The sequence below is a fragment of the Nelumbo lutea genome, chromosome 4 (assembly GCF_056320005.1).
Source record: "Nelumbo lutea isolate HS-2025 chromosome 4, American lotus-T2T, whole genome shotgun sequence".
Classification (NCBI taxonomy): Eukaryota; Viridiplantae; Streptophyta; class Magnoliopsida; order Proteales; family Nelumbonaceae; genus Nelumbo; species Nelumbo lutea.
Genome location: NC_142687.1, coordinates 34,987,721 through 35,015,272, shown reverse-complemented (window position 1 = coordinate 35,015,272; position 27,552 = coordinate 34,987,721). Strand labels below are relative to the sequence as shown.

General features: G+C 39.6%; 1 protein-coding gene across 1 annotated transcript in view; it reads left to right on the top strand.

The window, feature by feature from the left end:
• The window catches only part of LOC148855153 (ketose-bisphosphate aldolase class-II family protein), a 124,717-nt gene that overhangs the window by 31,518 nt on the left and 65,647 nt on the right, over positions 1–27,552 (top strand). The window contains exons 9-13 of the mRNA XM_088984471.1: positions 14,352–14,430; positions 23,934–24,012; positions 24,139–24,185; positions 24,366–24,560; positions 25,881–25,956. Of these exons, the coding sequence (XP_088840597.1) occupies positions 14,352–14,430; positions 23,934–24,012; positions 24,139–24,185; positions 24,366–24,560; positions 25,881–25,956 (476 nt within the window). The remainder of the gene's footprint in view (positions 1–14,351; positions 14,431–23,933; positions 24,013–24,138; positions 24,186–24,365; positions 24,561–25,880; positions 25,957–27,552) is intronic.

Below are 27,552 nucleotides of genomic sequence, written 5' to 3'. Positions count from 1 at the left end.
CATTCATATTAAGCATCATAGACCGAGCAGTTTCAAGAAGATGTCGATTTTTCTGTTCAGCTACACCATTCTGTTGGGGGGTGTAGGAACAAGAAGTTTGATGAATTATCCCATGGTGCTCTAAGTATTGTTGAAATGGTGTTGAGGTGTACTCTTTTGCATTATTGGAACGAAGAATTTAATATGAACACCAAATTGGGTACATATTTCAGCATAAAATTTTTGAAAAATAGAGAACAATTCACTGTGATCTTTCATAAGATAAATCCATGTCATCCTTGAAAAGTCATCAACAAAAAGTAAAAAATACTTATAACCATTGTATGACATTACTTTGATTGGACCCTAAACATTAGAATGAACTAAAGAAAAAGGACTCAAGACAAGACTATCAACTCTTGGACTAAAAGAGACTTTATGATGTTTCCCAAATTGACACGATTCACAATCCAATGATAAAAGATGACTTAAGGAAGGAACCGGCAACTTCAGAGCCTTGAGAGAAGGATGACCAAGTCTACAATGCCATTGAAGAGAAGTAAGAGACGACTAAAATGCTACTGGAGGGCCACCACCATCAAGGTAATACAATTCACCTGCCTCATGCTCTCCACCAATCTTCATCCTTGTCTTGAAATCTTGAAACACACAAGAAGAGGGATAAGAGGTTATGGAACAATTAAGTGACTTGGCTAATCTACTAACAGACATAAGGTTAAAAGGGAACTTAGGAACATATAAAACAAATGATAAAGATAAGGAGGAGAGATCAACATCACCAACACCACAAATGGGAGATGTAGAACCATTAGCAAGAGTAACTGTCTGAGATGTGGAGGACCGAGAAAGTGAAGAAATACATTTGGAGTCCCAGACATATGGTCCGAGGCCCCAGAGTTAATGATCTAGTGTGAAGGCTTGGAAGTCAAGAAAGCCATACCTGAATGGGCAAGGGTAGTTGTGTTATGCTGAGAAGATGTCTGAAGGAACTACTCATATACTCCATGGGGTACACTCACCATCTTCTTCCCAGAAGCACTAGTAGATGTGGAGGGGATTGGGTCAGTTTGCTGACTTTCACCAGCTATACCACTGCCCCTAGTCACAACATGGTTAGCCCAAGTGTTGGGTGGACCATGTAAATCATAGCAGAAATTAATTGTGTGCCCCTCTAATCCACAGTATGTATACTTCATAGGGGCATTACTTCTTCCTTTACCACGACCTCCCCCTGAGTCCCGACCTCCACTCCGGCCACTAGCATGGTTAAACATGGGACCACCACGGTTACCTGGAAGTCCACGGCCTCCACCACCACCACCACCACCACCACCTCTATTTCCACGATCTTCTCCTCTAGTCACCACCAAACCAGATCTGTCTGAGAGAGAAGAATGCTTTGTAGACTCAATAGATGTCCTCCTAAGACAGGCAAACACTTCTTCAAGTGAGGGAAGAGCATATCCCCCCAGTATTTGTGCTTGGACAGGCTCATATTTAGCCTTTAAACCCACCAGAAACTTCGTCACATCAAGTTGCTCATGCTGTTGTTGCTGAACCTGAACATCCGGGGTCAAAGGATGATACACATTAAGCTCATTTCGGATATTTCTTAGATTGACATAGTATTCCTCCAAGCTTTGACTACTTTGCTTTAGATTAAAGTACTCTTGGTACAACTGATGCACCCTAGTTGTATTGTCTTGCCCGGAATACAGTTTCTTAGCATGATCCCAGATTTCTTTAGCTGTATCTAGGAACATAAAGTTCACACTGATTTTTGGTTCCATGCTATTCCACAACCATGTCATAATTTGAGCATCCTCCTCCCAGTCACTAAACCCTAGAGAGTTAGAGGAAGGTATTTCTTCTCTCACATGCTTTACCTTCTTCATGGCCTTTAAGAACACCTCCACTGACTTGGCCCACGGAACATAGTTCTTACCATTCAGCTTAATAGATGCCATTTGAATATTTAGGTAATCTGGAGAGATCATAACACCAGTTTTATTGTCACTACCATCTCCGGCTGACATCATTTTTCAACCAAATCTGCTCACCTCATAAGAAAGTATGAACACCACCACAGAACACAAAGTTTTTTACTTTCAACTATTCAGAATCAACCACACACTATTCAGCACAGTACAAGCACCACCACACCACTGCTGTCGTGACTTCAGCAACAGAAAACCCTACTTTCAACGCACATACCCAGGTATAAACAGAGGAAAACGAGACTGATATGCATACTAATCACTTCACACCACCACAGAAAAATATTCTAGACCAAAACACAGCATTCGCAGTCCACTACTTGGGCGAAAAAAACTGTTCATACCTGTCCACAAACAGCCCTCTTCATATCACAGAATAGAGGGCATCTAGTACACCACAGCAACTGGAGGCATACTTACCTCCAAAACCAAAAAACAACCACTCCTTTTTGGCCTCTTGTTGAGCTTCCAATCAGGCTAGAAGAAAATCAAAGAAAGCTGATATGGCTGGCGGCGAACCCAGGAAGAAGAAAGGGCGATGAGGAAAGAGGAAAAAGAAAGAAAAGGAAACTGGGTTTTATCGCTCTGATACCATGTGAAAACCCTATTTGGTTCTAGGTTAAAGTAGAGAAGAAGAAGAGGAAGAAGAAGAAGATGAAGGAGAAGGGTTCGGCCAGTTGAGGAAAAATAGTCCTCTCTAGTCGAACCACTTGTGTTTATCTCAAATAAATTTAATTACAAGAAAGGCAATATTGTCCCTCATAAGTGATGGGGGGCACAACTTAAACTTGAATAAAACAAACCTTTCACTCTCAAATAGATAAACCAAATGACCAAAATACCCCTGTTCTGTGAACTCTAATAGAGGTCCCTCATAAGTGATGGGACACACAACTTCAACTTGAATAAAAAGACCTTTCATTCTCAAATAGATAAAACCAAATGACCAAAATACCCCTGTTCTGTGAACTCTAATAGAGGAGATTAGAACCAGATTCCTTTTTGAGGCAGAATGTCCGTAAGGGACTAGCTAAGGATCGCCAAGAACCAAACAGGGAAGATCCAACAAGGGATAGACGATAGGGTCTTGGCTGCAATCAGAGTATTAATTCAATGAATGAAGACTTCCCAGTTGAAATCCCAACCAGGGTGGTAGATGAGCTTCTAACTCCTGAACTTGAAAAGTCAAATGACTTGCCTAGGGTGATTGCTTCTTCCCCTCACCAGGAACTAGGTATTCGTGTCAATTCAGTTTATGATACTAATCTTTGTTCTGTGGTTGTACTTGTTGTTCCAAGTTCCACTCCAGCTCTTAGGCCGCAAACTGAATATGGGGAAGTAGAAGCTAAAGTTGGTGATGAGAGTGTCCTAGAAGAGGAGTGTAGGGGTAAAAGAATATGGGAGATGATTGAAAATTTCTTCGAGGACTTGAAGAGAGAGGAAATGAAGAAAGGAAATTACCATGAGGTGGAAGAGAGTGGGACTGAGCCTATTAACCTTAGTATAGATTCAGAGGTGATTGTTAGGAGCAGGGAGAAAGAAAGGGTGGATCTGGGTCGAGTGATTTTGTTGTTGTATTCGTGGAAAAAATGGGGTGTAAAGTACAAGATCCAATTGATATGAGAGTCTACTTAAGGAAAAATAAGGAGGGAGGCAAGGCAAGAAAAAGGAAAATGAGTGAAGTGGAAAGATTGAAAAGAGGTGTTGGGGAGGATAAGGAATTTAGTGGAAGAAAGGGGAGGATGAGAGGGAATAACTAGGAGAAGCTAGTAAAGGGATTAAATCTGTGACAGAATGAATGAAGATTGTGAGTTGAAATGTAAGAGGTTTTAGGGAGGGTGAGGAAAAAAGCTATTATCATAGAGGTTCTTAGAAAGGAAAAAGCCAGATATTTTGTTAATTCAAGAATCAAAAGTGATGAACTTTAACAAAAGATGGGCTAGGAGTGTTTGGAGAGCTAGGGGTTAAATTGGGCTATATACCTATTATGGGGAGCCTCGGGAGGTGTTGTGACAATGTGGAATAGTGAATCTTTAGTTGGAATTGAAGAGTTGGTGGGTTACTTCACAATTTCCATCAAATTTAGGCAAGTGTTAGATGGATTTGAATGGGTATTGACAAATGTGTATGGGCCTAATGGATATCAGGAGAGAAATAAGCTCTGGGAAGAATTGGAAGATATTAGGGGTATGAGGGACAAGCTTTGGTGCCTTGGGGGGACTTCAATGTGGTAAAATTCTAGGAAGAAACCACTAATCTAAGATGGAGAACAAATTTCAGTATGAGGAGATTTAACCAATTCATTGGTGTCTTTGTGCTTAAGGAACTGCCTCTTTCCTATAGCAACTTTACATGGTCTAACTTGCAGGCTGACCCTATTTGCTCGAAATTGGATAGATTATTATTTACCATTGATTGGGAGGGTCATAGGGGCACTTTAGTATCTAGAGCCTTGCCAAGAGTGACCTCGGATCATTGGCCAATTGCCATATTTGAGGAGGATGTGAGGGGTAGAGGTCCAACTCCTTTTATATTTGAAACATGTGGTTGTGCTCTAGTGGATTTATTGAGAGAGTTAAGGGTTGGTGGGAGGAAAGTAATCCACGGGTGAAATGGGAAGGAATGAAGTTTCATTGGAAGTTGAAAGAACTTAAAGGCAAAATCAAAGAATGGAATACTAATGAGTTTGGAAGATCAGAAGAGCACAAGCAAGACATAATTAACTAAGCACCGTAGCTATGATTCCGTAAAGTCTATTAACCAATTAATGTGTGGAGGATATGAAGAGAACGAGCAAGAAAGGGTTTGTCTATAGAAAGGGTTTGGCGAGAGATGGTGTAAATGGATAATGAGGTGTGTTAAGACTTGCCATTACTCAATCTTGGTTAATGGGACAATTGTGGATCATTTACTAGCTTGTAGAGGAATTAGGCAAGGGGACCCTCTCTCCTTATTCCTCTTCACTCTGATTGCAGATGTGTTTGAGAGACTCATTGACAAGGCAAATTCTAGAAGATTAATAATGGGATGGTGGGTGGGTAGAGAAGATGTACCGATTACCCACCTACAGTTTGCTGATGATACAATCTTTTTCTGTGAAAAGGGTGATCTTGGATAGATGAGGAATTTAAAGATGGTCATGCAACTATTTGAGAAATGTCCAATCTAAAAATTAATTTTGATAAGAGTTGCATGGTGGGATTGAATATGGAGGAAAGGGAGATTATATTGGGTTGTATGATTTCTCAGTGGTCTATGGCTTATCTAGGTTTACCTTTAGGGGATAATCCAAAGAGTAGTAACTTTTGTAACCCTGTTCTTGATCGCTTCACTAAGAAATTGACCTCGCGGAAGAGTAGTTATTTGTCTCTAGGAGAAGGAATCACTCTGTTTAAATCTAGTTAGCCAACCTTCCTGCTTATTATTTATTAGTCTTTAGGATTCCATATGGGATAAGTAGAAGGCTAGAGAAATTGATGGGTTTTTTTTTCTTGGGATGCAGGTAATGAGAAGAAGGATCATAGAGTAAGGTAGAAAGTGATGTGTAGGAGTAAGAAGTTTGGAGGATTAGGTATCGGTAATATTCAGAAGAGCAACAACCCAAATGCTGGAATAGAAGGCTTGATCAGAAGAGTGAATGGAGATGTGACTTGGGCCTTTAGTGGTCCTGCAAAGGCGGCTGATGCATCTGAAGTAGAGGCTAGCACCCTCCTGGAAGGCCTTAGAATTGCTAAATCTTATCAGTTCTGTCTTATTGTAGTTGAAGGAGATTCAAGGAATGTTATAAGCTGGGCTTCAGGACAGACTTTGGACCCGTGGAAACTATCTCATTTGCTGTTAGAAATCAGGGAGCTGGGTTCTTACTTCCAATGCAGCTTCAGATGGATTCCTAGAGAATTAAACCATGTGGCTAATAATCTAGCTAAATCTGGGCTGGGAAGGGATTGTTTGTATAGTGATCATACTTTACCATTGTAGACAAGGCTTTGTACATCCCTCATGTACATCCCTCCCTTTTTGGTCTAATGAAATCTGTTATCTTTTCTAAAAAAAATTCAGAAGAGGAACATTGCTTTGTTGGGGAAATGGTTATGGAGATTACCTCTTGACAGGGATAAGCTGTGGAAGAAGGTGATTATTAGTATTCATGGGCTTGTGTTTGATGGTTGGGACTTTGGAACTTTGGCTAGGGCTACAGGAGCTTCTCCTTGGAAGTCCATTTGTGATATTCTTCTGTTTTGCTTACCTTTTATCAGATATGGTTGCATATTTGGTTCTCTTGTTAAGTTTTAGGGTCATGTTTGGGTGGGTAATTTTCCTATCAAAACACAATTACCCTCACTCTATGCCATTTCCAGCCGTAAGGAGGAACCTGTTTCTTCTTTTTTCTTCCCATCTAACTCAAGTATTGGGTTTGGTTGGGACTTAGGGTTTAGAAGGGGACTATGTGAGTGTGAAATTACAAGTTTATGTGTTTGATTCAAAACCTTGAGGGGGTGTGTTTGGATACGACAAAAAGGGATAGGAGGATATGAACTTTGTCTCACCCTAGTTCTTTCACTTGTGCTTCATTTTCTCATCCCTTCAATTGAGTGATTGTCAATGGTTGTCTTTCCCAGTTAAGGAGCTGTGGAGTAAACCTATTCTGCATAGGTTGATTGGTTTGTTCTGGGAAGTGTTCCAAGAAAGAATTAATACTTTTGATTTATTGCAAAGAAAAAAGACCTAATTGGTGTCTTTCCCCACACTGGTGTTCTCTATCTAGGGTCAATGGTGAATGTTGAGCAAGAGCAAGAGCAAGTGATAAACAAGAGGAGAGAAGAGAGGGAGAGAGGAGAGGAGAGCCGAGAGGACTGAAAGCCCCTATTGAACTTAGGGGGCGAAAGAATGATCTATTATTATTTATACTAGTACAGCCGAACAATGTAATCAAAGAGGAAATTACATCAGTACCCTTATGGTACTAAACCTGAATACATAAACATAAACAACTGACAACACTCCCCCTCAAGTTGGAGCATAGATATCAATCATGCCCAACTTGTCACGAAGATCATGATGTCTGGAAAGGTTTAAACCCTTTGTAAAGATGTCTGCAAGCTAGTTCTCAGAAGTGACATAGGGGGTACACACTTTGCCTGTGATAACTTTCTCTCTGATAAAATGCTTGTCAACTTCGATGTGTTTTGTTCTATCATGTAGCACTGGATTGGCAGCAATGCTTATAGCTGCTTTGTTATCACAAAATAGAGTTATAGGTTTGGTCACTGGAAAACCCAACTCCCCCAACAAATTCTTTATCCACATGCCTTCAGCAACCTCGTAGGCCATAGCACGATATTCAACTTCAGCACTGGATCTAGCTACCACATTTTGCTTTTTACTTCTCCATGTAACAAGGTTCCTTCCATAGCACGATATTCAGCTTCAACCTCGTGGGCCAATCTGCATCTGTATAAACTTCAACTTTCAAATGTCCATGCTTTTGAAACAACAAACCAGTACCTAGATACTTCTTCAAATATCGGAGGATTCTCTCTGCTGCTTCAAGATGAGAAGACCTAGGAGCATGCATGAATTGACTGAGGACACCAACAACATATGCAATGTCTGGGCGAGTCATAGAAAGGTATAACAATCTCCCTACAAGTCTCTGAAACTGTTTCACATCCTTGAGTGATTCACCACAGTTGTCACCTAATTTATGGTTGGGGTCGATGGGAGAGTCAACTGGCTTCACCCTCATCTTTCCAGTGTCCTGAAGTAAATCTAAGACGTATCTGGCAAGTCCTAGATCCTTCACTTCAAACTGAGTTGCAAGGAAAAGTTTCAATTTCTGAATTTCATCCTCCCAATCACCAGTAACAATTATGTCATCCACATAAACATTTAGAGCAGCAATTTTACCTTCTCCTTTTTTCACGAACAGTGTGTGATCTGACTGGCATTGCCTGTATCCTTTCTGCTGAACTGCCACATAGAATCTACTGAACCAATCTCTTGGTGATTGTTTCAGCCCGTATAAGGACTTCTTCAACTTGCACACTTTCTGTTCATTGCCTTGGGCTAGAAACCCAAGAGGTTGAATCGTGTACACTTCCTCTTCAAGGTCATCATTCAAGAATGCATTCTTGATGTTCAGTTGGTGTAAAACCCAATCCAGATTGGCTGCAAGAGAGAAAAGAACTCTAATGGAATTCATCTTGGCAACGGGGGCAAAAGTTTCAGCATAATCAACTCCATACATTTGAGTAAATCCCTTTGCCACTAAGCGAGCTTTATACCTTTCCACTGTTCCATCAGCCTTATGCTTAACTGTGAACATCCATTTACATCCAACTGGAACCTTTCCCTTGGGAAGATCAACAAGTTCCCATGTGCCATTTTTGTGAAGGGCATTAACTTCTTCCCTCATGGCATTTGTCCATTCAGGAACTGAAAGAGCTTCTGCCACATTCTTAGGGATAGGGACACTGTCAATAGAGGTAAGGAAGGCACGGAATGAGGGTGAAATGTTCTCATAGGAGACAAAGTTGGAAATTGGATGTTTTGTGTTGCACAATCTGACTCCCTTCCTGTGAGCAATAGGACGGTCAAGATCATTAGCAGTAGAGGAATCGTTTTCAATAGATTCAAGGACATCATTGGGAGTTAAAATACCTGAGTGAGTATGATCCTCCCTCAAGGAGTCTGGTGGCACTGGAGGTACAGCTTCCGGATTCTCTACAGCTCTTGGATTTGGCTGGCCTTTGCGACGGCGAGACAAAACACGAAAAGGTGGAGGGTCAGGGAGAGAGGGAAGCTGAACTAGCTCCTCATGTCTACACTCCCCCTGAGGAGAAACAGGATAGAAAGGCTCATCTTCAAAGAAAGAAACATCCATGGAGACATAGAATTTACGAGAAACAAGATCAAAAACACGGTAGCCCTTTTGAGTGAAGGAGTAACCAAGAAATATGCAAGGTATAGCACGAGAGTCCAATTTCCCACGGGTGGGAGACAGATTTTGGACAAAACACCGACAACCAAAGACACGAGGAGGAATAGAAAGAAGGGGAGCCTTAGGAAAGAAAAGTTGATGTGGGGCTTTGTACTCTAACCGACGAGAGGGCATACGGTTTATAAGGTAAGTGGAACAAAGAACAGCTTCAAGCCAAAAATGTTTGGGAACATTCATATGAAGTAGTAAACCTCGAGCCATTTCAAGGAGATGTCGGTTCTTCCGCTCGGCCACACCATTTTGTTGTGGTGTGCGGGCACAAGAGCTACGGTGAAGGGAACCATGCGAAGCAAAGAATTCCGTGAGGTCACTATGAAAAAATTCTTTTGCATTATCTGATTGGAAAATTTGGATTTCAGTTTGAAATTGAGTGAAGACCATCCGCTGGAAATCTTGAATGATTTTTGGTACTTCTTCCCTGGTTCGCATCGGATATACCCATGCAAATCTAGAATAATCATCAATGAGGGTAATGAAATACTTGTAGCCACTCTCAGATGGTAAAGTAACAGGGCCCCACACATCAGAATGAACAATATGAAATGGAGATTCAGATTTACTATGTCTTTGAAGAAAATGAGTTCTACAATGTTTACTCAACTGACACGTTTGACAAGAAAAGTCAGAGACAGACATTGACTTAAACAGTTTTGGGAATACAACTTTCAAAGACTCAAAAGACAAATGACCAAGACGACAATGCCATAAATAGACTTTTTTCTTACAGGACTGACTCATAGACTCTGTAACATGAAGACCAGCCTTATTATCCAGCATGTAAAGTCCATCAGCCATACGACCCCTACCAATCGTCCTCCCCGAGGCCAGATCCTGAATCACACAATGAGAAGGGAAAAAAGTCACTGAGCAATTTAAGGAATTAGTAACACTACTAACAGAGAACAAATTAATGGGAAAGTTTGGAACATGAAGAACATCAGAGAGGGTAAGGCCAAGAGGAAGAGAGAGGGTTCCTTGACCAGTTATGGAAGAGTATGATCCATCGGCTATTATCAACTTGTCTCTTCCAGAAAGAGGGTGATAGGTTTGAAAGTAAGAGGATGTACCAATCATATGTTTTGATGCTTCAGAACCAATGATCCATGGAGAGTCATGGGTGTGAGAAGCAACATGGAAAGCAGTGGCAGGGTTACCTGACGTAGATGCAAATGAGGTTGAGGGAGGAGTACCATCTGACGAATTGCTCTACCATAGAGCTCTAAATGGTCACGGAAGGAATTCATAATGTCCTCCCTCGGGTCAGGTCCAGTGAGATGTGTCTGAGTCACAGTAGAAATGGTAGGCTGATGCTCCCGAGTAGCCATGTTGGCCATGTGATGTTTCTTTGTATTTTGCTGCCCGTACTTCTTATTCACCTCTGAACTTTGCTTCTTAGTCAGATCTTGAGCCCATTTTGGTTTCCCATGAAGATCCCAACAGGTATCTTTGGTGTGTCGGGGTTTCTGGCAATGAGTGCACCACAAATTTTCCTTATCTTCTGTTTTTTTCTGGAGATCTCCTTTCCAGGAAGAAGATCCCCCACCAGTAGATACACCCCCTTTTGCAACTAACACAACAACATCCCCACTAGGGCTGTTCATCAAATTTCTCCTGCTTTCTTCAGATTGTACAAGAGCATAGACTTCCTGAACAGAAGGGAGATCCTTAGAGCTGAGAATCTGAACTCTGATAGATTCATACATAGGATTCAGACCATGTAAGAATGCAAACACCCTTTGCTGGGAGACAATCTGTTTGTACTTCTTAGCATCCTCATCAAACTTCCAATCCACACTCTGGTAGTGATCCAACTCCTTCCAGGCAGATGTTAAGTTAGAGTAATAGACCGATAAACACCTCTCCCCCTGTCTACAAGTAGAAGATGCTGCCTGCAGTTGATAAATTTTGGCATAGTGTCTCAATTCTGAATATGTAAACTTTGCTTGTTCCTAGATTTCATTCGCAGTTTCAGCCCACATGAAATTCTTCCTGATTTGAGGCTGCATGGAAACCAAGAACCAGGACATAACAATATTGTTCTCCTGATTCCATCTATGATATTTAGCACTCCCGGAGGATGGTTCTTTTATCCTACCATTAATGTAGCCTATCTTCCCTCTTGCAGTGATGTATAACTTGATTCCTCTTGACCATTCTAGGTAATTTAATCCATCAAGAGGAACAACAGCCATAGGGAAGGATAGGTCACCACCCCCACTCATTCCATTCAGCATTGTGGAGATTCCAGATGTGGCTGAATCTTCACTATTCATGATTTCAGGTTTAAGAACACACAACACCCAAGGCCCACTGCCTCACAGAGCTGCTACAGAAAAGGGATCTTATGTCCTTCAGTCCACAAAAGAAGAAGCACTTGCTATTTCAGCATACAACTAGGTACTTCTGACCTGCGGTTTCACAGAGAGCCAAGAACAAGCACTGTTGCTGCAGCACTTGGACTAATCTGTATGACCTACAATTTTTGTAGGAATCCAATGAACAAACATACAAACACTGCAATGTAGTACATAACCAGGTCTGTATGACCTACGGTTTTACAGTTTTCATACAACTCCTTAGTAGAAAGAGAGACACAAGGTGATAGTTCACCATACACCTAATCGGCTGACACCAACTTCAGGGTAGCCGAACAGTCACTGAGATCAATAATGTAGCCGAACAGCAAGAACAGTCAAGGAAGAAAAAAAACCTTCAGTCCATCAACAATGTAGCCGAATAGTAGTGACACACCAGAGGAGAACACCACATTCGGATTTTTAGGGCATCAACAGTCCATCAAAGGGTGCAAGAAGAAAAAACAACAAAAAACAGCTTCAGTTGAATACCAGGGCACCCGAACAGCAGATGGACAGTACCTTCTTGAACTCCAGCCTCTCTGCAAACCAGAACCTCCTCTTCGTACATCAGGTGACAGCCTCTCTACAGCCGAGCAATCAATGAAAACAGCATATGGGCTGGAATACGAAAAGACTCTGTACCATAACTCTTTTCTACGCTAGGAAGCTGAACAGTCAGGCTGGCACCTTCTTCCTTCTTGAAGTCGAGCATCAGGGATACAGCTTCTAGGAGATGAAGAGGCAACCTACTCGGCATTGGAGAATGACCTCAACTAATTTGTTTTCAGGCCTGGACGAACTTGCTCTGATACCATGTTGAGCAAGAGCAAGAGCAAGTGATAAACAAGAGGAGAGAAGAGAGGGAGAGAGGAGAGGAGAGCCGAGAGGACTGAAAGCCCCTATTGAACTTAGGGGGTGAAAGAATGATCTATTATTATTTATACTAGTACAGCCGAACAATGTAATCAAAGAGGAAATTACATCAGTACCCTTATGGTACTAAACCTGAATACATAAACATAAACAACTGACAACAGTGAGAATTGTTGTCACTTATTAATTTCGTACTCTTTTTCTTCTTCAATTTGGGAATGGTTTCTTTGTTTGGATGTAGGTGGAACCCTCCTCCTAATGTACAAAGTTTGTTTGCCTCTATGCTTTTAGCTGGCCAATGAAGAGGGGAAGAATCTTATGGAAGTGTATGAGGGCAGCGGTCTATTGGACAATATGGGAAGAGAGGAATTAGAGAATTTTTGTTGATGAAGAAAGGAGTAGGATGCTATCATTGAAGCCATTGCCATCAGAGTAGTCCATTGAGTGAAGACATTGAATATTTTTAAGGATACCTCTGGATGTTTTGATGAGGAATTGGAGGGAGGTAGCATATTCTTCTCCTATCAAGGAGGTTGTTAGCCTTCTTGGTCCCCTCCTTCTAGTGGTTTTATTAAGCTCAACTTTGGCGGTAGCAGTGAAGGGAACCCAGATCCATTTGGCATTGGAGGAGTCTTTAGGGATGAGGAAGGAAAAGTCATTGAGATCTATTTGGGTCCAGTTGGAATAAGTGATTCACTGAGGGTGGAAATTACGGCTATTTTGGAAGGCATTCGAAAGGGCTTAAGAGATGAACATCAGGAAGCTTTTAGTAGAGGGTGATTCAAAGCTTGTGATAAAGTGGCTTTGGGAGGAAGAGGAGATTGGGTGGTGGTGTTATATCTAAGACAAGAGGAAAGTCAAGAGACCGTTACAGGGGGTGGAAGTGAATTTCAAATGGGTGAGAAGAGACGCCAATGCTTTTGCTGACACACTTTCCAAACTAGGGGTGGGAGGGAACACCTTATTTTGGGCTATGTTGTAACTGAAATTTCTGTTGGGGAGGGCTAAGAGTTTTTGTCTCTCCCCCTTTTTCATCCTTTGTACTTACTCTATTTAATGAAATTGATTCTGTTATTGATATAAAAAACTGTATTGTTACAATAAGTCTGCAATCAATATTGCAATTAATCCAGTGCAACATGATAAAACTATACACATAGAGGTGGACAGACACTTCGTACGAGAAAAGATTGTCTCTAGTGACCTTTGCATTCCCTCCATTCCATTAGAAATGCAACAGGCTGATGTCCTTACCAAAGGTTTACCTTCAATGAAGTTCCATGGTCTTTTTGGCAATCTGGGCATGATGGATATCTTTTCTCAGATTGAGGGGGAGTTTTGTGATAGGTAACCACATGTGTGGTCCCATTGGGCTGTTTATGTTTGAAGTTAAGGGTATTAGTGGGCCTCAAATTATTGGGCCTTAGTTAGTCATGGTATTGGCTTTCTTAGGTCATTTCTAATCAAGGGCATTTTTGTACAATCATGTAATTATTAAGTTAATATAAATGTCTCTTTAGGGCCAGCTGGAAGATATTGCTGTCTATTCACTCTCTTCTTCTCCCGTCTTTCTCTCCTCTCTGTTTTCTTCTTCTTTCATGTTACAAACATAATATACCATTAATACATATAGATAAGTCATGTTACTGTAATTTAAACCATTTAACAAAAAATTAAGTCATATATTCTTATGTACACCTGATTTTCAGAATAGAAGATAGATTTTTTTTATTTTTTTTAAATTTATGTTTGAAAGTGGGTTGCATATGCTCATATTGACCTAAAATGGATGATAGTCATATCAATATATTATGGGGGATAATTACTTGTTGTCCCCCACTGAAGTGTTTACCTGTACTACCTAGTCACCCACTTTGTAAGTTGCCGAAGCGATAGGCCTCTAAAACACCTAGTTGGTGCCTAGATGATGCTTTAATACCATTAAGGAGCATAAATGTTAGCCTTTCCATTATTACGTACTGTTTCACTTTATTTTTTTTCTGACTAGATATATATACTAACCTTTATATTACAGAAAGATGAAATTTCTTTTATGCTTTTATTTCTTCACTCGTTTTCTGTATTTTTTTTCATATAAATATTTTTTCTTGGTAATATATTCAGGGTTTTTGAAAATAATGTTCCCTTAATGCTAAGAGGCAACTATACACATCACTTCTTGAATACCTTCGTTCAAAATCTGGTAAGATCCATTGGGGTTGGTAAAGTATCATATCTTCTAATTTCTTCATTTTTAGAATGTAATTGTTTTTGTAGTATGGATTCTTCTTAATAGCATCCATGAAACTATGTGTGCACATTCTTTTATTTTAACTTTTTTTTTGTGTATTGTCACTGATATTATATTCTTGTTATCTTACTATGAGATCAAATATTAAATTATTAAATCATACTATATTTACAGTTACCAAGGACATATATGTTATTTATCAGTGGCATTTATATTGTTCCGATGTGTTGTAATGCATGGAGATCGTAAGAACATGATTCAACCTCTTTGGCTGTTGGGTCTAATGGATTGGCTGTTCACTTGCTCTATGGACTGGCCACCACTATATAGGTGTGATGTTTGCAACTATGTTATTGTTTTATCCAATCCCTTAAATCCATTTGTAGGCTTTGGCCTTGGGGGGGGGGGGTTGAAGGATTGAAGTTAAAAGGATCATTAGAAGATTTTCTTAAAACAATGTTCAATTGTATGTGGCAATTTTTGTGTGTGCATATTACTGGAGCTATTGACACCCACCAGCAAGGGGAATATGAAGGTGGAGAAGATGTTAAGGCCGGGTGGTAGCTGATATGTGAGTGGCAAACACTAAAGCACAGGGGTCATTGGCAAATCAATCACTACTGCAGAGTTCGTTATTTTTGGAATTGAAAACAAGTGGAAAGAGTTACATACTGGAATTCATGTCTCTTGTGATGGCAGCAGTCTCTGATCCTGATGTTTTTGACTGTTGTCGTGAGTCATGTCTAAAAAGGCCATTACCCAATGTTGGTCCAAGCTATCTGGGCTCTTGGGAGGGGTTCACAGGATATGGACCTAAACTTTGGCATATTTTTACACAAAATGGCCACTTTCAGGCTTGAAACTGCATTCTCATACTTGTCAACCCAAGATTTTACCATTATACCAAGCAATGATCCCTTGTTGCCTACACTGGTATGAGAATGGTTGCTGATGAAGTCTTCATAAAGGGTTTCTTCAATAATTCCAGATCTTCAGTTGCCTACACTTCGCATACCAAGACCATGGAAGTTAAGGAATCTAATTTATCTCTTTTTCTTGAGGTTATGGTGGGGGTTGGGGGTGGTTGATAGATGCCTCTCTGATTTCTGGCTCTTTTGAATCTAACACTTTGGAAGAGGAGGTTTGAGGGATGTGTGGAGAGGGCGATTGAGTTCAATCATATCCTAGAATTTTCTCCTGAATCTTTAGATAAATTTTGAAATTGGGAAAAGAGTGGAGGTTTTATTCATGGGGTTAGCAACATGTGTCAAGTACTTCAAGTAGTTGATCAGCTTTTGGAGAAGAAAAAAGTTGAAGTGAGGAAGGATGATGGACTTGCTTTTGTATTTAAAGGTTTCAAGGATATGAGGTGGTTTAAGCTAGGATGAGGAATTGATTAGAACATTGACAATGTTTTATTACTTTTGTAAGTCAAAGATACTCTTTTTGTCTCTACTTTTACATCACCTTATTTACATAAAATTCTGTATTTCTATTTATTAACCAGAAAAAAGAAAAGAAATATTGGAAGCAATCTCAGAGCTTTTTCTAAAATTCACCTTTTTCTTTCTCTCTATGTTCTCCCTAAAGCTGCAGACTGGGTGATCCTCTGTAGAATATGACTTCAATCCTCAAAAGCTATGTTCAGTCTTTCTTGAATTACTAAAAGTGATGATGATTTGGGAACCTTCAACTCATTTTATAGATAAGAGGAAGAAGGTCCTTGTGTCCCTAGCCTTTTGACATTATAGAAATAAGTCCTTTGTTTCCATTATTTTCATTTCTTATTGCAATAAGTGTGGTTCATTTGGTTGAATCATTATCCCTTTTTTCCCTTTCTCCTAAGATGAAATTATAAGAGGTTGGCATCACACAACCTCTGATGGCTAGAAACAATGCACAAGTAACTTGGTCCCCACTACCTGTGAACATCATAAAATTGAACTGATGGCTACAGATTGGATAATATGGGAAATTTGGGTGTTGAGGGAATGTTCAAAAATTATGGTGGTCCAATCATGGCAATCTACTCTGGACCCATAAGTTAAGAAAATTCAATTAAAGTTGAGATGCTTTCTGTAACTCAAGGGCTGATACTAGGAAGATTTTTTAACTACAATGATTTGATGGTGGAAGGGGTTTCAAGGGTAGTAATTGGGTGGGCAATATAGAAATATTTTGAAAGAAATAAGATACTTGTCTAGGGAACTAAAATCTACATTCAAATGGACCCAAAGATCAGCCAATTGCACGACGGATGCATTGGCCAGAGAAGTACCAAATAGGAATCATTTGTCTTGGTTGATTTGGAAGAGAAAGAAGAATAAGAGACAAAGAAATTAGGTAAGCAAAGTGGTCTGGCAGCATCCACAGACCAATATACACTCAGGTATACCAACAGTAGAAATAATGTATAAAAAACATACATAAAAAGACCCCTAACAACACTCCCCCTCCCAACTGCTCATTAGAGTACACATAAGAAATACAAATTTTACCCCTTTCTAGCTTCTCACAAATAAAATGTTTATCCACTTTGATGTGTGTTGTCCTCTCATGCATTACTAGATTGTGAGCAATGTTGATTGCAACCTTGTTATTACAATTAAGTGACATTGGTTTTGGAACATTGAACCCTGTTATCACTTTTCAGGCCTGTATTTAATTAAATAAATAAAAAGAAGGCTTCTGCTATGAGCCTAGAAGGAGAAGGGATGAAGAAGAAGAAGAGGAGAAGAAAGGTCAAACAGAATAGGGCTCTGCAGTTTCTATCGAAGAAGAGAACTGCCACCCTGAATGATTAATTCATAGTAAAAGGTGAAATTACATTATTACCCCTGTATTCAAATGCTTGAGAATAGAGACAAAAAAACACTGATTTAAAGAAGGGAAAAGACTAAAATAACCCTAAAAACAAAGCTGTATTTTAACACTCCTCAAGTTGGAGCATATATATCATACAACTCCAACTTGTTGCAAATGTATTTCATCCGAGCTGGTCACTCAAGCCTTTGGTAAACAAATCAGCTAGTTGATCTTCAGACTTCACGTATGGGGTAATGATTTCTCCACTGACCACCTTTTCTCTAACAAAGTGGCAATCCACCTCTATGTGTTTGGTCCTCTCATGATACACTGGATTGGAGGAGATGAACGGCAGCCTTGTTGTCACAAAATAGCTTCATGGGGGTTGTGACTGATATTCCCATCTCTTGTAACAATTGTCTTAACCACACCAAGTCACATGTAGTGTGGGCCATGACTCTGCACTCGGCCTCAGCACTACTCGTAGCCACCATATTCTGCTTCTTGCTTTTCCAAGTAATCAAATTCCCTACCAAAAAGGTGCAGTAACCGATTGTTGATTTCCTGTCAGTAACTGACCTTGCCCAATCAGCATTTGCGTATCCTTCCAAGGAAAGTTCTCCCTCTTTCTTATACAACAACCCTTTACCTGGAGCCCCCTTCAAATAGCGTAGAACTCTAACAATACCTTCCCAATGGGTTGTCCTTGGGTTCTGAATGAATTGGCTCAATAATCCAACGTTGAAGGAAATGTCAGGTCTTGTAATGGTTAAATAAATTAGTTTTCCAACTACTCTCCTGTACTGTCCAGGATCAATCTAGGGGCTCCCCCTCACTATCAGACATCTTCACATTTGGATCTATAGGGGTATCCACTGGCTTTGCCCCTAAAAGATCAATTTCTTCCAACAGGTCAAGCACATACTTCCTTTGTGAGAGAGAGATTCCCAACTTTGACCTTGCTACTTCTATGCCCAAAAAATATTTCAAGTTCCCCAAGTCCTTAGTATGGAACTAATTTTGTAAAAATCGTTTGAGCTTTTCAATGCCATACTCATCAGTTCTTGTGATAATGATGTCATCAACATAGACTGCTAGCACAATCTTCCTAGAGGTAGTGTCTCTATTGAACACTGAATGATCAACCCTACATTGTGTCATCCCAAACTGTTGTACTACACTACTGAATCTCCCAAACCAAGCCCTCGGAGATTGCTTCTACCCATAAATTGCTTTCTTCAACCGGCACACCTTACCTTCCTCCCCTTGAGCAACGCACCCTGGAGGTTGCTCCATATACACCTCCTCCTCTAGGTCACTGTGAAGAAATGCTTTTTTAATATCCAACTGGAACAACGGCCAATCAAAGTGTGCAGCCAAGGAAATAAGCACACAGACCGAACCCATTTTAGCTACAGGTGAAAAGGTATCAATATAATCAACACCATGGGTCTGTGTATACCCTTTGGCTACTAAGCGTTCTTTATATCTCTCCACACTACCATCGGCAAGATGCTTAACAGTGTAAACCCACCGACAACCAACTGCTTTCTTTCCTAGAGGCAGAGAAGTGAGGTCCCAAGTATGATTGGATTGAAGAGCATAAAATTCCTCATCCATTGCCCTTTTCCATTCCGGAGAGAGGAGCATCTTGAAGAGACCTAGGAACAAACACAAGCGATAAAAGGGATACAAAATTCTGATAGGATGGAGATAAATGGGCAAATGAAACATAACGAGATATAGGATGTTCAGTACAAGCACGCTTACCTTTGTGAAGCGCAATGGGAAGATCAAAATGAGATGGATCCTTCGACAAAGGAGCCGCTGATGGCGGAGATAGGGATGGAGAAAGCTGAAACATAATACCACGAGGGCCGTGAACATACACTCGATGGATCTGTGGTCACATTGACTCTTGAACAACAGGAGTAGGCACAGACACCAAGGGAAGAGGAGGTGGGGATAGAGTATCAAGGGAAGTAGGTTCAGGTGAGGAAAAAAAGGAAAATTTTCAAAGAAAGTCACATCAGGAATAACATAGGAGCGCCGAAGGGAAGGACTGTAGCACTTATGTCCTTTTTGGGTCCGAGAGTACCCTAGAAAGAGACATTTAAGAGCACAGGTGCCCAACTTATCCAACACTTGCCCCAAGCGATGAACAAAACAAACGCAACCAAAGACACACAGAGGCAAAGGGAATGGAGATTGAGAAGGAAAGACAATAGAAAAAAGGAGAGGAGCCACTTAACACGGAAGATGGCATACGATTAATGAGAAAGCAAGAAGTAAGAATAGCATCACTTCAATATTTTTTTTGGAACTAACATTTGAATCAAAAGTGCCCTAGCAGTGTAAAGTAAATGTCTATTCTTCCACTTAGCTACTCCATTTTGTTGTGGAGTAGAGGAGCAGGATGATTGATGTATTATGCTATGAAATTCAAAGAAATGGAATGGGCGTTGAAAATATTCTTTTGCATTGTCAAATCGAAAGTATTTGATGGAGATACCAAAGTGATTCTTAATTTTAGCATAAAAGGAGAGAAATATATCAAACACCTCTATATGAGATTTTATTAAATAAATCAAAGTCATTCTTGAAAAATCATTTTTTTTTATCAATAACAGATTCAATTAATTCATTGAAATATCAAAATATTTATAGCAAGGAAGACTAGAACTCTTATCTTCCGAATACAACTTAAACCCTCCAAAGAGAGAAAAAAGAGAAAAAGAAACAGAAGAAATAATTAAGTTACAACTTAGCCCAAAACATTGCTTCCCTTTCTATCCCTTGTTTAGCTAATCCATCAGCTAAAGAGTTAGTTGATCTCTTAACCCAACTCATCCTGATTTCCATCTCCTGCACCAGCCACCTGAATTTCCTCTTCTCATTTCTGTAGTTCCATAAACCACAGTCGTCTTTAATCAGCCACCCTATCACCACCTCCGAGTCCCCTTCAATCATGAGTTTCCTGACATTCATCTCCTTGGCTTTTTGAACTCCTTCCATAACTACCAAGATCTCAGCTCTAAAGGAATCCCCCACACCAATTGGGCCTGAAAACAGGGCATAAATGACCCCGTTCTCATCTCTAAAAACACCTCCAATCCCTGATTGTCCTGGATTCCCCCTACAACTCCCATCAAAATTTAACTTCAAGAAGCTAGTAGGTGGGGGATTCTTGAAAAATCATCAACAAAGGAAATAAAATATTTAAAATCATTGTAAGATTCAACTGGACAAGGACCCCAAACATCTGAATGAACAAGTTCAAAAATACTTGAGACTCTAGTAGGTTCCCTTGGAACAGAAGAGACATGATGATGTTTACTAAGCTGACAAGCTTTACACTGTAACTCACAAACAGACACAACCTCTGGAACAAGACTCTTGAGAGCTGGAAGAAGAAGGGTGACCCTTCCAATAGTGCCACTACAACGGTGTAATAGAGGAATGAAGGGCTGTTTGTGACCCACCGCTATCAAGATAATACAGTCCTTCAGCTTCATGCCCACCACCAATTGTCTTCCCCGTCTTGAGATCCTAAAAAATGCAATAGGATGGAAAGAATGAGACGGAGCAATTCAAGGATTTTGTCAACTTACTGACAGACATAAGACTAAAGGGAAATTTAGGAACATATAGGACCAACGGTAAAGTAAAATTAGAATGTAGCGAAACATCACTGGTACCAGAAATACGGGATGTAGTACCATCAGCTAGAGTAACCGATTGGGCGGTAGAGGGAGGGGATAAAGATGCAAACAGGTCTGAGGACCCAATCATGTGATCCGAGGCCCCAAAATCAATAATCCATGGTGTAAAGGGAGAAACAAGACATGTTGTACCTGACTTTGCAAGAGTTGCAGTATTACCGAAAGAAGAAGAAGACAGACAAAGTTTTCTATACTCTTCTTGGGTGATGGAAACCATTTCCTTCTCCTTCCCAGTACCTAAAGCAGTGGAGTCATCTCTCGTAGTACCACTATCTTCTTCTACAGTAGCATGATTGGCCCAAATAGAAGGTGGGCCATGCAGATCATAAACAGTAGTTCACAATGTGTCCTTCCCGTCCATAAGAGCTGCATTCTTTGATCATTCATCGACCAGCAATATTGACACCACGACCTCTAAAGTTCCCATCTCTACCACCATTGCGACCTCCTCTCACACCATGGTTACTACCTTTGGGAATGCTACTTCTACCACGTGAGCCACCTCTACCACCTCTGGTTGCGGCTAGGGCTGACTTCTCTAATACTGGAGAGCTATCTGTATGTGGAGTCGTAACCCTTCTTACTCTGGAGAAGACTTCTGATAATGTAGGTATGTCACTGCTACCTAAAATCTGGGCACGCACTGGTTCAAATTCATTCCGCACTGCTACCTAAAATTCTGGACATCCAACTGATCTCTCTGTTGTTTTTGCACTTTGAGATCAATCGAAAGAGGCTGATACGAATCCAATTCATTCTGCAAACTCTTTAAGCAAGCATAGTACTCTTCCACACTCCCATTACCTTGCTGTAATTGAAAATACTCCTGATACAATTGATAGATTCTAGTTACATTGTCTTGTCCAGAATACAACTGCTTAGCACGTTCCCAAGTTTCTTTTGCAGTGTCAAAGAACATCAGGTTCACACTGATATGAGGTTCCATACTATTCCAAAGACATCTCATAATCTGTGCATTCTCCTGGATCCAATCATCATACCCTGCAGCTCCTGGGTCTGGTTTGTTTTCTTTAATATATTTTAACTTTCCTCTTGCCGTCAAATTTACCTCCACCGACTTTGCCCATGGTACGTAGTTGGTACCATTAAGTTTGACCGACGTCATTTGTACAGCCAGGAAATCAGGTTGTACAATCATACTAGTTTTGTATTCACTGCCAGAGGTAGCCATCAGTTACTTCTGCAACACTCTCCCTAGACGAACACCTTCCTGACTCAACAACAGCATTCAACCAACTTGACTATCGCTACTTCTGCAACACTGGCTAGAAAAGGAAGATATTTTTTGGGTGGTAAAATCACTTTCATCAAACATAGTTTTTGTAACTTACCTATTTACTATTTGTTTCTTCTCAAAATTCTGGCTTTGGTGGATAATTCAATTGACAGGATGCAAAGAGAGTTATTATGGAACATTAAGTTAATGGAAAGAAAATATCATTTGGTCAAATGGGCTTTGGTGTGTGGGGAGAAGGATGGGGGATTTGGGGATTCATAGAGTTTGATTATTCAATAAAGCATTGTTTGGAAAGTGGTTGTGGAGGTTTGGGATAGAGAAGGGGTCTTTGTGGAGAAGAGTTATTGCTTGCCGGTATGAGGTGGTTAGCCTTAGGTGGGATTCCAAGGAGGTGAAACCTTTTTGTTGTTTGTGTGTGTTTAGAAAGGGGTTATGAATTTTCATTTGGCATTCCTAAACTGTGTCATTTCGGGTGGGAGGATGGTGTGATTGGTAAGGATTGGTAGGTTATGTGATCTTTGTTTGAGGCTTTACAGGTTAAGTGAGAAGGACACTTCAGTGGCTTAATGTTTTGAAGTTAGTTATGGTGTGGTGGTTTAGCGTCCTAGAATCAGAAGATCACTTTTTGATATGGAGATTGGGGAGTTCTTAAGGTTGTTGGATAAATTTCAAGCTATAGAATTCCAGCTGGACAGACCTGATTCAAGATGGTGGAAAGAGTACAACAATGGTTTATTTACTGTTAAATCATTTTATAAAACTTTGGCAAGAAACTAGGTTGAAAAGGCTCCAATAAAGGGTGATTGGGGGAATCCAGTTCCCCCTAGGGTTGAAGCCTTTGCTTGCTTGGTTTCTTTGGATGAATTCTTACTCAAGACTATTTAAGTAGGAGAATTCAGATTGTAAGTGGGTATTGTTATGCGAAAGCAATGTGAAGGGTGTTTTTCATCTGTGCTTTGGTTGTAGTTTCTCAAGGTTCATTGGGGATTTTTCTTCAGACTCTTTTTGGCTTGGTGATGTAGTCTCCAAGATATGTGAAAGAAATCTTTTCTTGTTGGTTTGTTTTGGATGGGAGTAAGAAAACGAAAATTATGGTTTCAGAAGGCTTAAAAGGGTAAATAATGATTCTTTTCCCATATCATGGTACGATTATTTGGTTGGCATGCTTCATGGTTCATGCATCTTGTTTAGCTGTATGTTTCTAGCAATGTTGTTTATTTGTCACTCTGCTCTGTTTGTCTCTCCTCAATATTCAGGCATGATATCTAGGTTACTAAAATGTGGTTCTTATGTGGCTAAAAAGTAAAATAGTTTCAAATGTCTAGCTTGTAAATTTCTAATTAGTTTCATGAATATCTTGTTGTTATCTACTTGTCTTGTATTTATTTGTTACAAGGCATGGATGATTCATGGGATTATTCTTGTGATTTGGTTTGGTACTAAACACATTGAGAAATTCGGTTGCCTTTTTCATATCTTTATTTATTTCCTTTAACTTTTGTCCTTTGTTTAGAGGGTATTAGTTGAACTTTATCTATAAACTCTTCTCAAAACTATACTATAATGGTCTTCTATCTATAATAAATTTCTTTTCTAAATTAGAACTTTTTATACTTTTTTATTTTTATGACCTTACATGTTTCTAATGGATGACTTGTTTTTAATTTAAGGGATTTATTTTGGATACAGCCAAGTCACTAACATTTCCTCTTCCACTTCTAGCAGTGGCTCATCAACAACTTATTTATGGTATTAATTTTAATCATTTTAGACATTTTAAATGATACGTGGTATGTTCCAGTTTTGTAATTTTTTTTTGGATCAGTATGTGGCAATTTTTAATGCCTGAAAGCAACCTGTTTCTTGTTTGTCAAGGGTCTTCCCGTAAACACGGAGATGATGACGACACTACTCTGGTTAAGGTTATTTTCATGTATCAATTTTCTCTTTATAGAAGTACCTGTTAGTACATTTCTTTTTGTAACCTGCTTTATAATCAAGCTACTGATTCAACTTTTGGAAGATATTTTCTGGATCTTGATTTTGTTAGGTTAGCATCAGTTAGTTAATTTTCGTGTTAACACTGCATTATTCTTGAACAGATATGGGAGAAGGTATTTGGAGTGAGTATAACAGATGCATCTAATGCAGAATCTTACAGCCCTCAGCAGTTGGCTAGTCAAATTACTGCTTCATCAAAAGCTGTAAAGCGCGTTGGTTTCATTGGTCTTGGAGCAATGGGATTTGGCATGGCAACTAATCTCTTAAGATCAGAATTTTGCGTTCTTGGTTTTGATGTAATACTTCATTCCTTCCCATATTAATATTATTTCCTAGTGATTTTCAACTTTCTATCTGGAGTATGAGAACAAGATGATTTCATAATACCTAAACCGTTGACCATCACATTGGATGATCTTCTAATCCACTTGATGCTGACACCAATCTCCCTTGGTAGACAAATTATCTCCCTCATGACCTGCCTGTGGGTCCACACCCCCAGATTCCTTGTTTGCATCCACCCTATCACTAACTTAGAGTCGTCCACTTCTATCTGCTGGAATCCCAACTGTTTAGCCAATCCCAATCCTTGGAGGAGGGCCATAACTTCTCTCTATGTGAGTCTCTCACTCCTATTGGATCAGAGTAAAGAGTCACTAACCTTCCCTCCCCATCTCTATAAACTCCCCCTTTGTTAGATGGTCCCAGGTTGCAAAATGAGATCCCATCAAAAGCTAAGCTTAATTATTTGAAGTGATGAAGGGAACCAAATCTCTTGAATCACAGCCTTGATAGGTGATGAAAAATAAATGTCAATAAAAACATGTTTCAAGTTGTTCTATTTAAAAATACTTGTATATTTAAAAAGAAATGTTAATAAACCATAAGACAGGCATATATTTTTCCTATATATCTTTTCATCTTCTTCCTTTAATTTTTAGCCTTTGGCATCATTGTTAGTTTGCAGAAAATGGAACATGTTACCTTCGTTTTTTATATTACACAATATTTTCTATTATATATTTATAGTGCTTTGGAAATAAAGAAATTGTCTGATGGTATTTGATTTATTTAAAGAATGCTAGTTTTATAGGTTTGACCAGAAAAATAATTCTTGTACCTGGATCTAGTTGGTTTGTTAGGTATTTTTCTCCTCAAAAAATGGAGTCAACATCTGGTTAGAAGAATGTAGAGTGTATTTGAGTCTCATTATGAAGGTCTAAAATTACAGGTTGTTAAGGTAGAATTTGAAAGACATGCAAACAACAAAATGGATGTAGCAGGTTGCATCCTTTTATTGGTGTTTTGGTACATTAAGAAACTGAATTTGAAGCCATATATGCTCCATATTTGACAAAGTATGGACCCTGTGGATAAGGACAATTAGATTTGTTTTCATTTAGAGAATATCTATATATTTTCATGTCTTCTAAGGTAGATGATTGTCTTGTGGATTAATCAAAAATAATATTTCCCAAAGTCAAGACCCCTTGGTAGTTTTACTGGACTTTCTTTGAAGTAATTTCTTTGTCTTGTAATGAATATTGGCTTTATGACTTTTGTGGACTTTTTAAGATAATAACTTTGGTCTGGTGATGGTTCTTTTTGGATTTTAGGTTTATAAGCCAACTCTATCTCGGTTTCTAGATGCTGGTGGCTTGGTTGGGAACTCTCCTGCAGAAGTATCTAAAGGTAATTCAAAATTTTCATTGATATCCCAAAGTTGTTCTAAATTCAGGTCTTCAAGTTCAAGGCTTTTGAAAAAGAGATTGCTATGGGGTATTGGGGATAAGTCTATTTTCCTAGAATTTGAGGCATGGTGGTACTTTATTTCTTACAACTTATTATAAAGGTGCTGCTGCTTTGTTAGGCAAGGATTATTGGTTGTGAACAGGAAACATGGTGGCTTGGTCCTTTCTAAATCTGCTTTGTTAGGGGTAGTTTCCTTGATTTATTTTGGTCCTTCATCTTTTGTTTACAAGGGTGGGGAAAATGCTCACAGGTATTTATTCATTCTTAGGCTTAAAGGTGAAATAGGCATCGTTTTCTAATAAATAAAATCCATCACCTTTTTCAAGAAAAGGCATGGTTGTATTTTCATGCGGATCTATTGGAGCCTTCTGCATATGGTTGATTTTGATTACAACAATAAATATGAATAGATATCTGTAATAAGAGTTAAAGAGAGGAAGAAAGCAAGAGAATAGAGAGAGAAGGAAGAGAGAGGAAGAATGGAGAAGCACTCCATATTGTGGGAAAAGATCAGTCCCCACTTTTCTTTCTATTAACTAATACAATTGAATGATGAAAATTACATCAGTACCGCCAATTAGGTGGCAGCAATGAGGCGGCTAATAAACAAATATAAACTGGTCCATGGACCCAACAACTATCTTGACAGTATGTCCAGCCAGAAATAAGAGGAAGAGAAGAGAAGAGAAGAGGAGAAGAAGAGAAGAGAGAAGAGAGAAGAGAGAAGGGTTTTGCAATGTAACAGTGCTGGCGGCGCCAGCCTTTATTTTAATATATATAGGGCGGTAGAAATAACAAGGGAAAAGACCCTTGTGCCCTTGAGTACAACTAAATTATTTTAACACTCCCCCTCAAGTTGGAGCATAGATGTCATTCATGCCCAACTTGTCACACAAATCTTTGTGCCGCACATGATGAAGACCTTTGGTGAAGATATCTGCAAGTTGTTCTTCTGAGCTGACATATGGTGTACACACTTCTCCATTTTCAAGTTTCTCTCTAATAAAATGCTTGTCCACTTCAATGTGTTTCGTCCTATCATGAAGGACTGGATTAGCAACAATATTGATGGCAGCTTTATTGTCACAGTAGAGTGACATAGGATTGCTCACTACGAAACCTAGTTCACCTAACAGATTTCTTATCCACATGATTTCTGCAACCCTATGAGCCATCGCTCTATGCTCTGCTTCAGCACTGGATCTAGTCACCACACTTTGTTTTTTACTTCTCCATGTGACCAGGTTTCCTCCTACAAAGGCACAATACCCACTGGTAGACTTTCGGTCATTGACTGCTCCTGCCCAATCTGCATCAGTATATACTTCCACCTTTAAGTGACTGTGTTTCTAGAACAACAAACCAGCTCCAGGAAACTTCTTGAGATATCTCAAGATCCTCTCTACAGCTTCAAAGTGAGTTGTCCTAGGGCTGTGCATGAATTGACTAAGGACACCCACTGTATAGGCAATATCAGGCCTGGTCATAGACAAATACAAAAGTCTCCTCACGAGTCTCTGGAACTTCTTTACATCT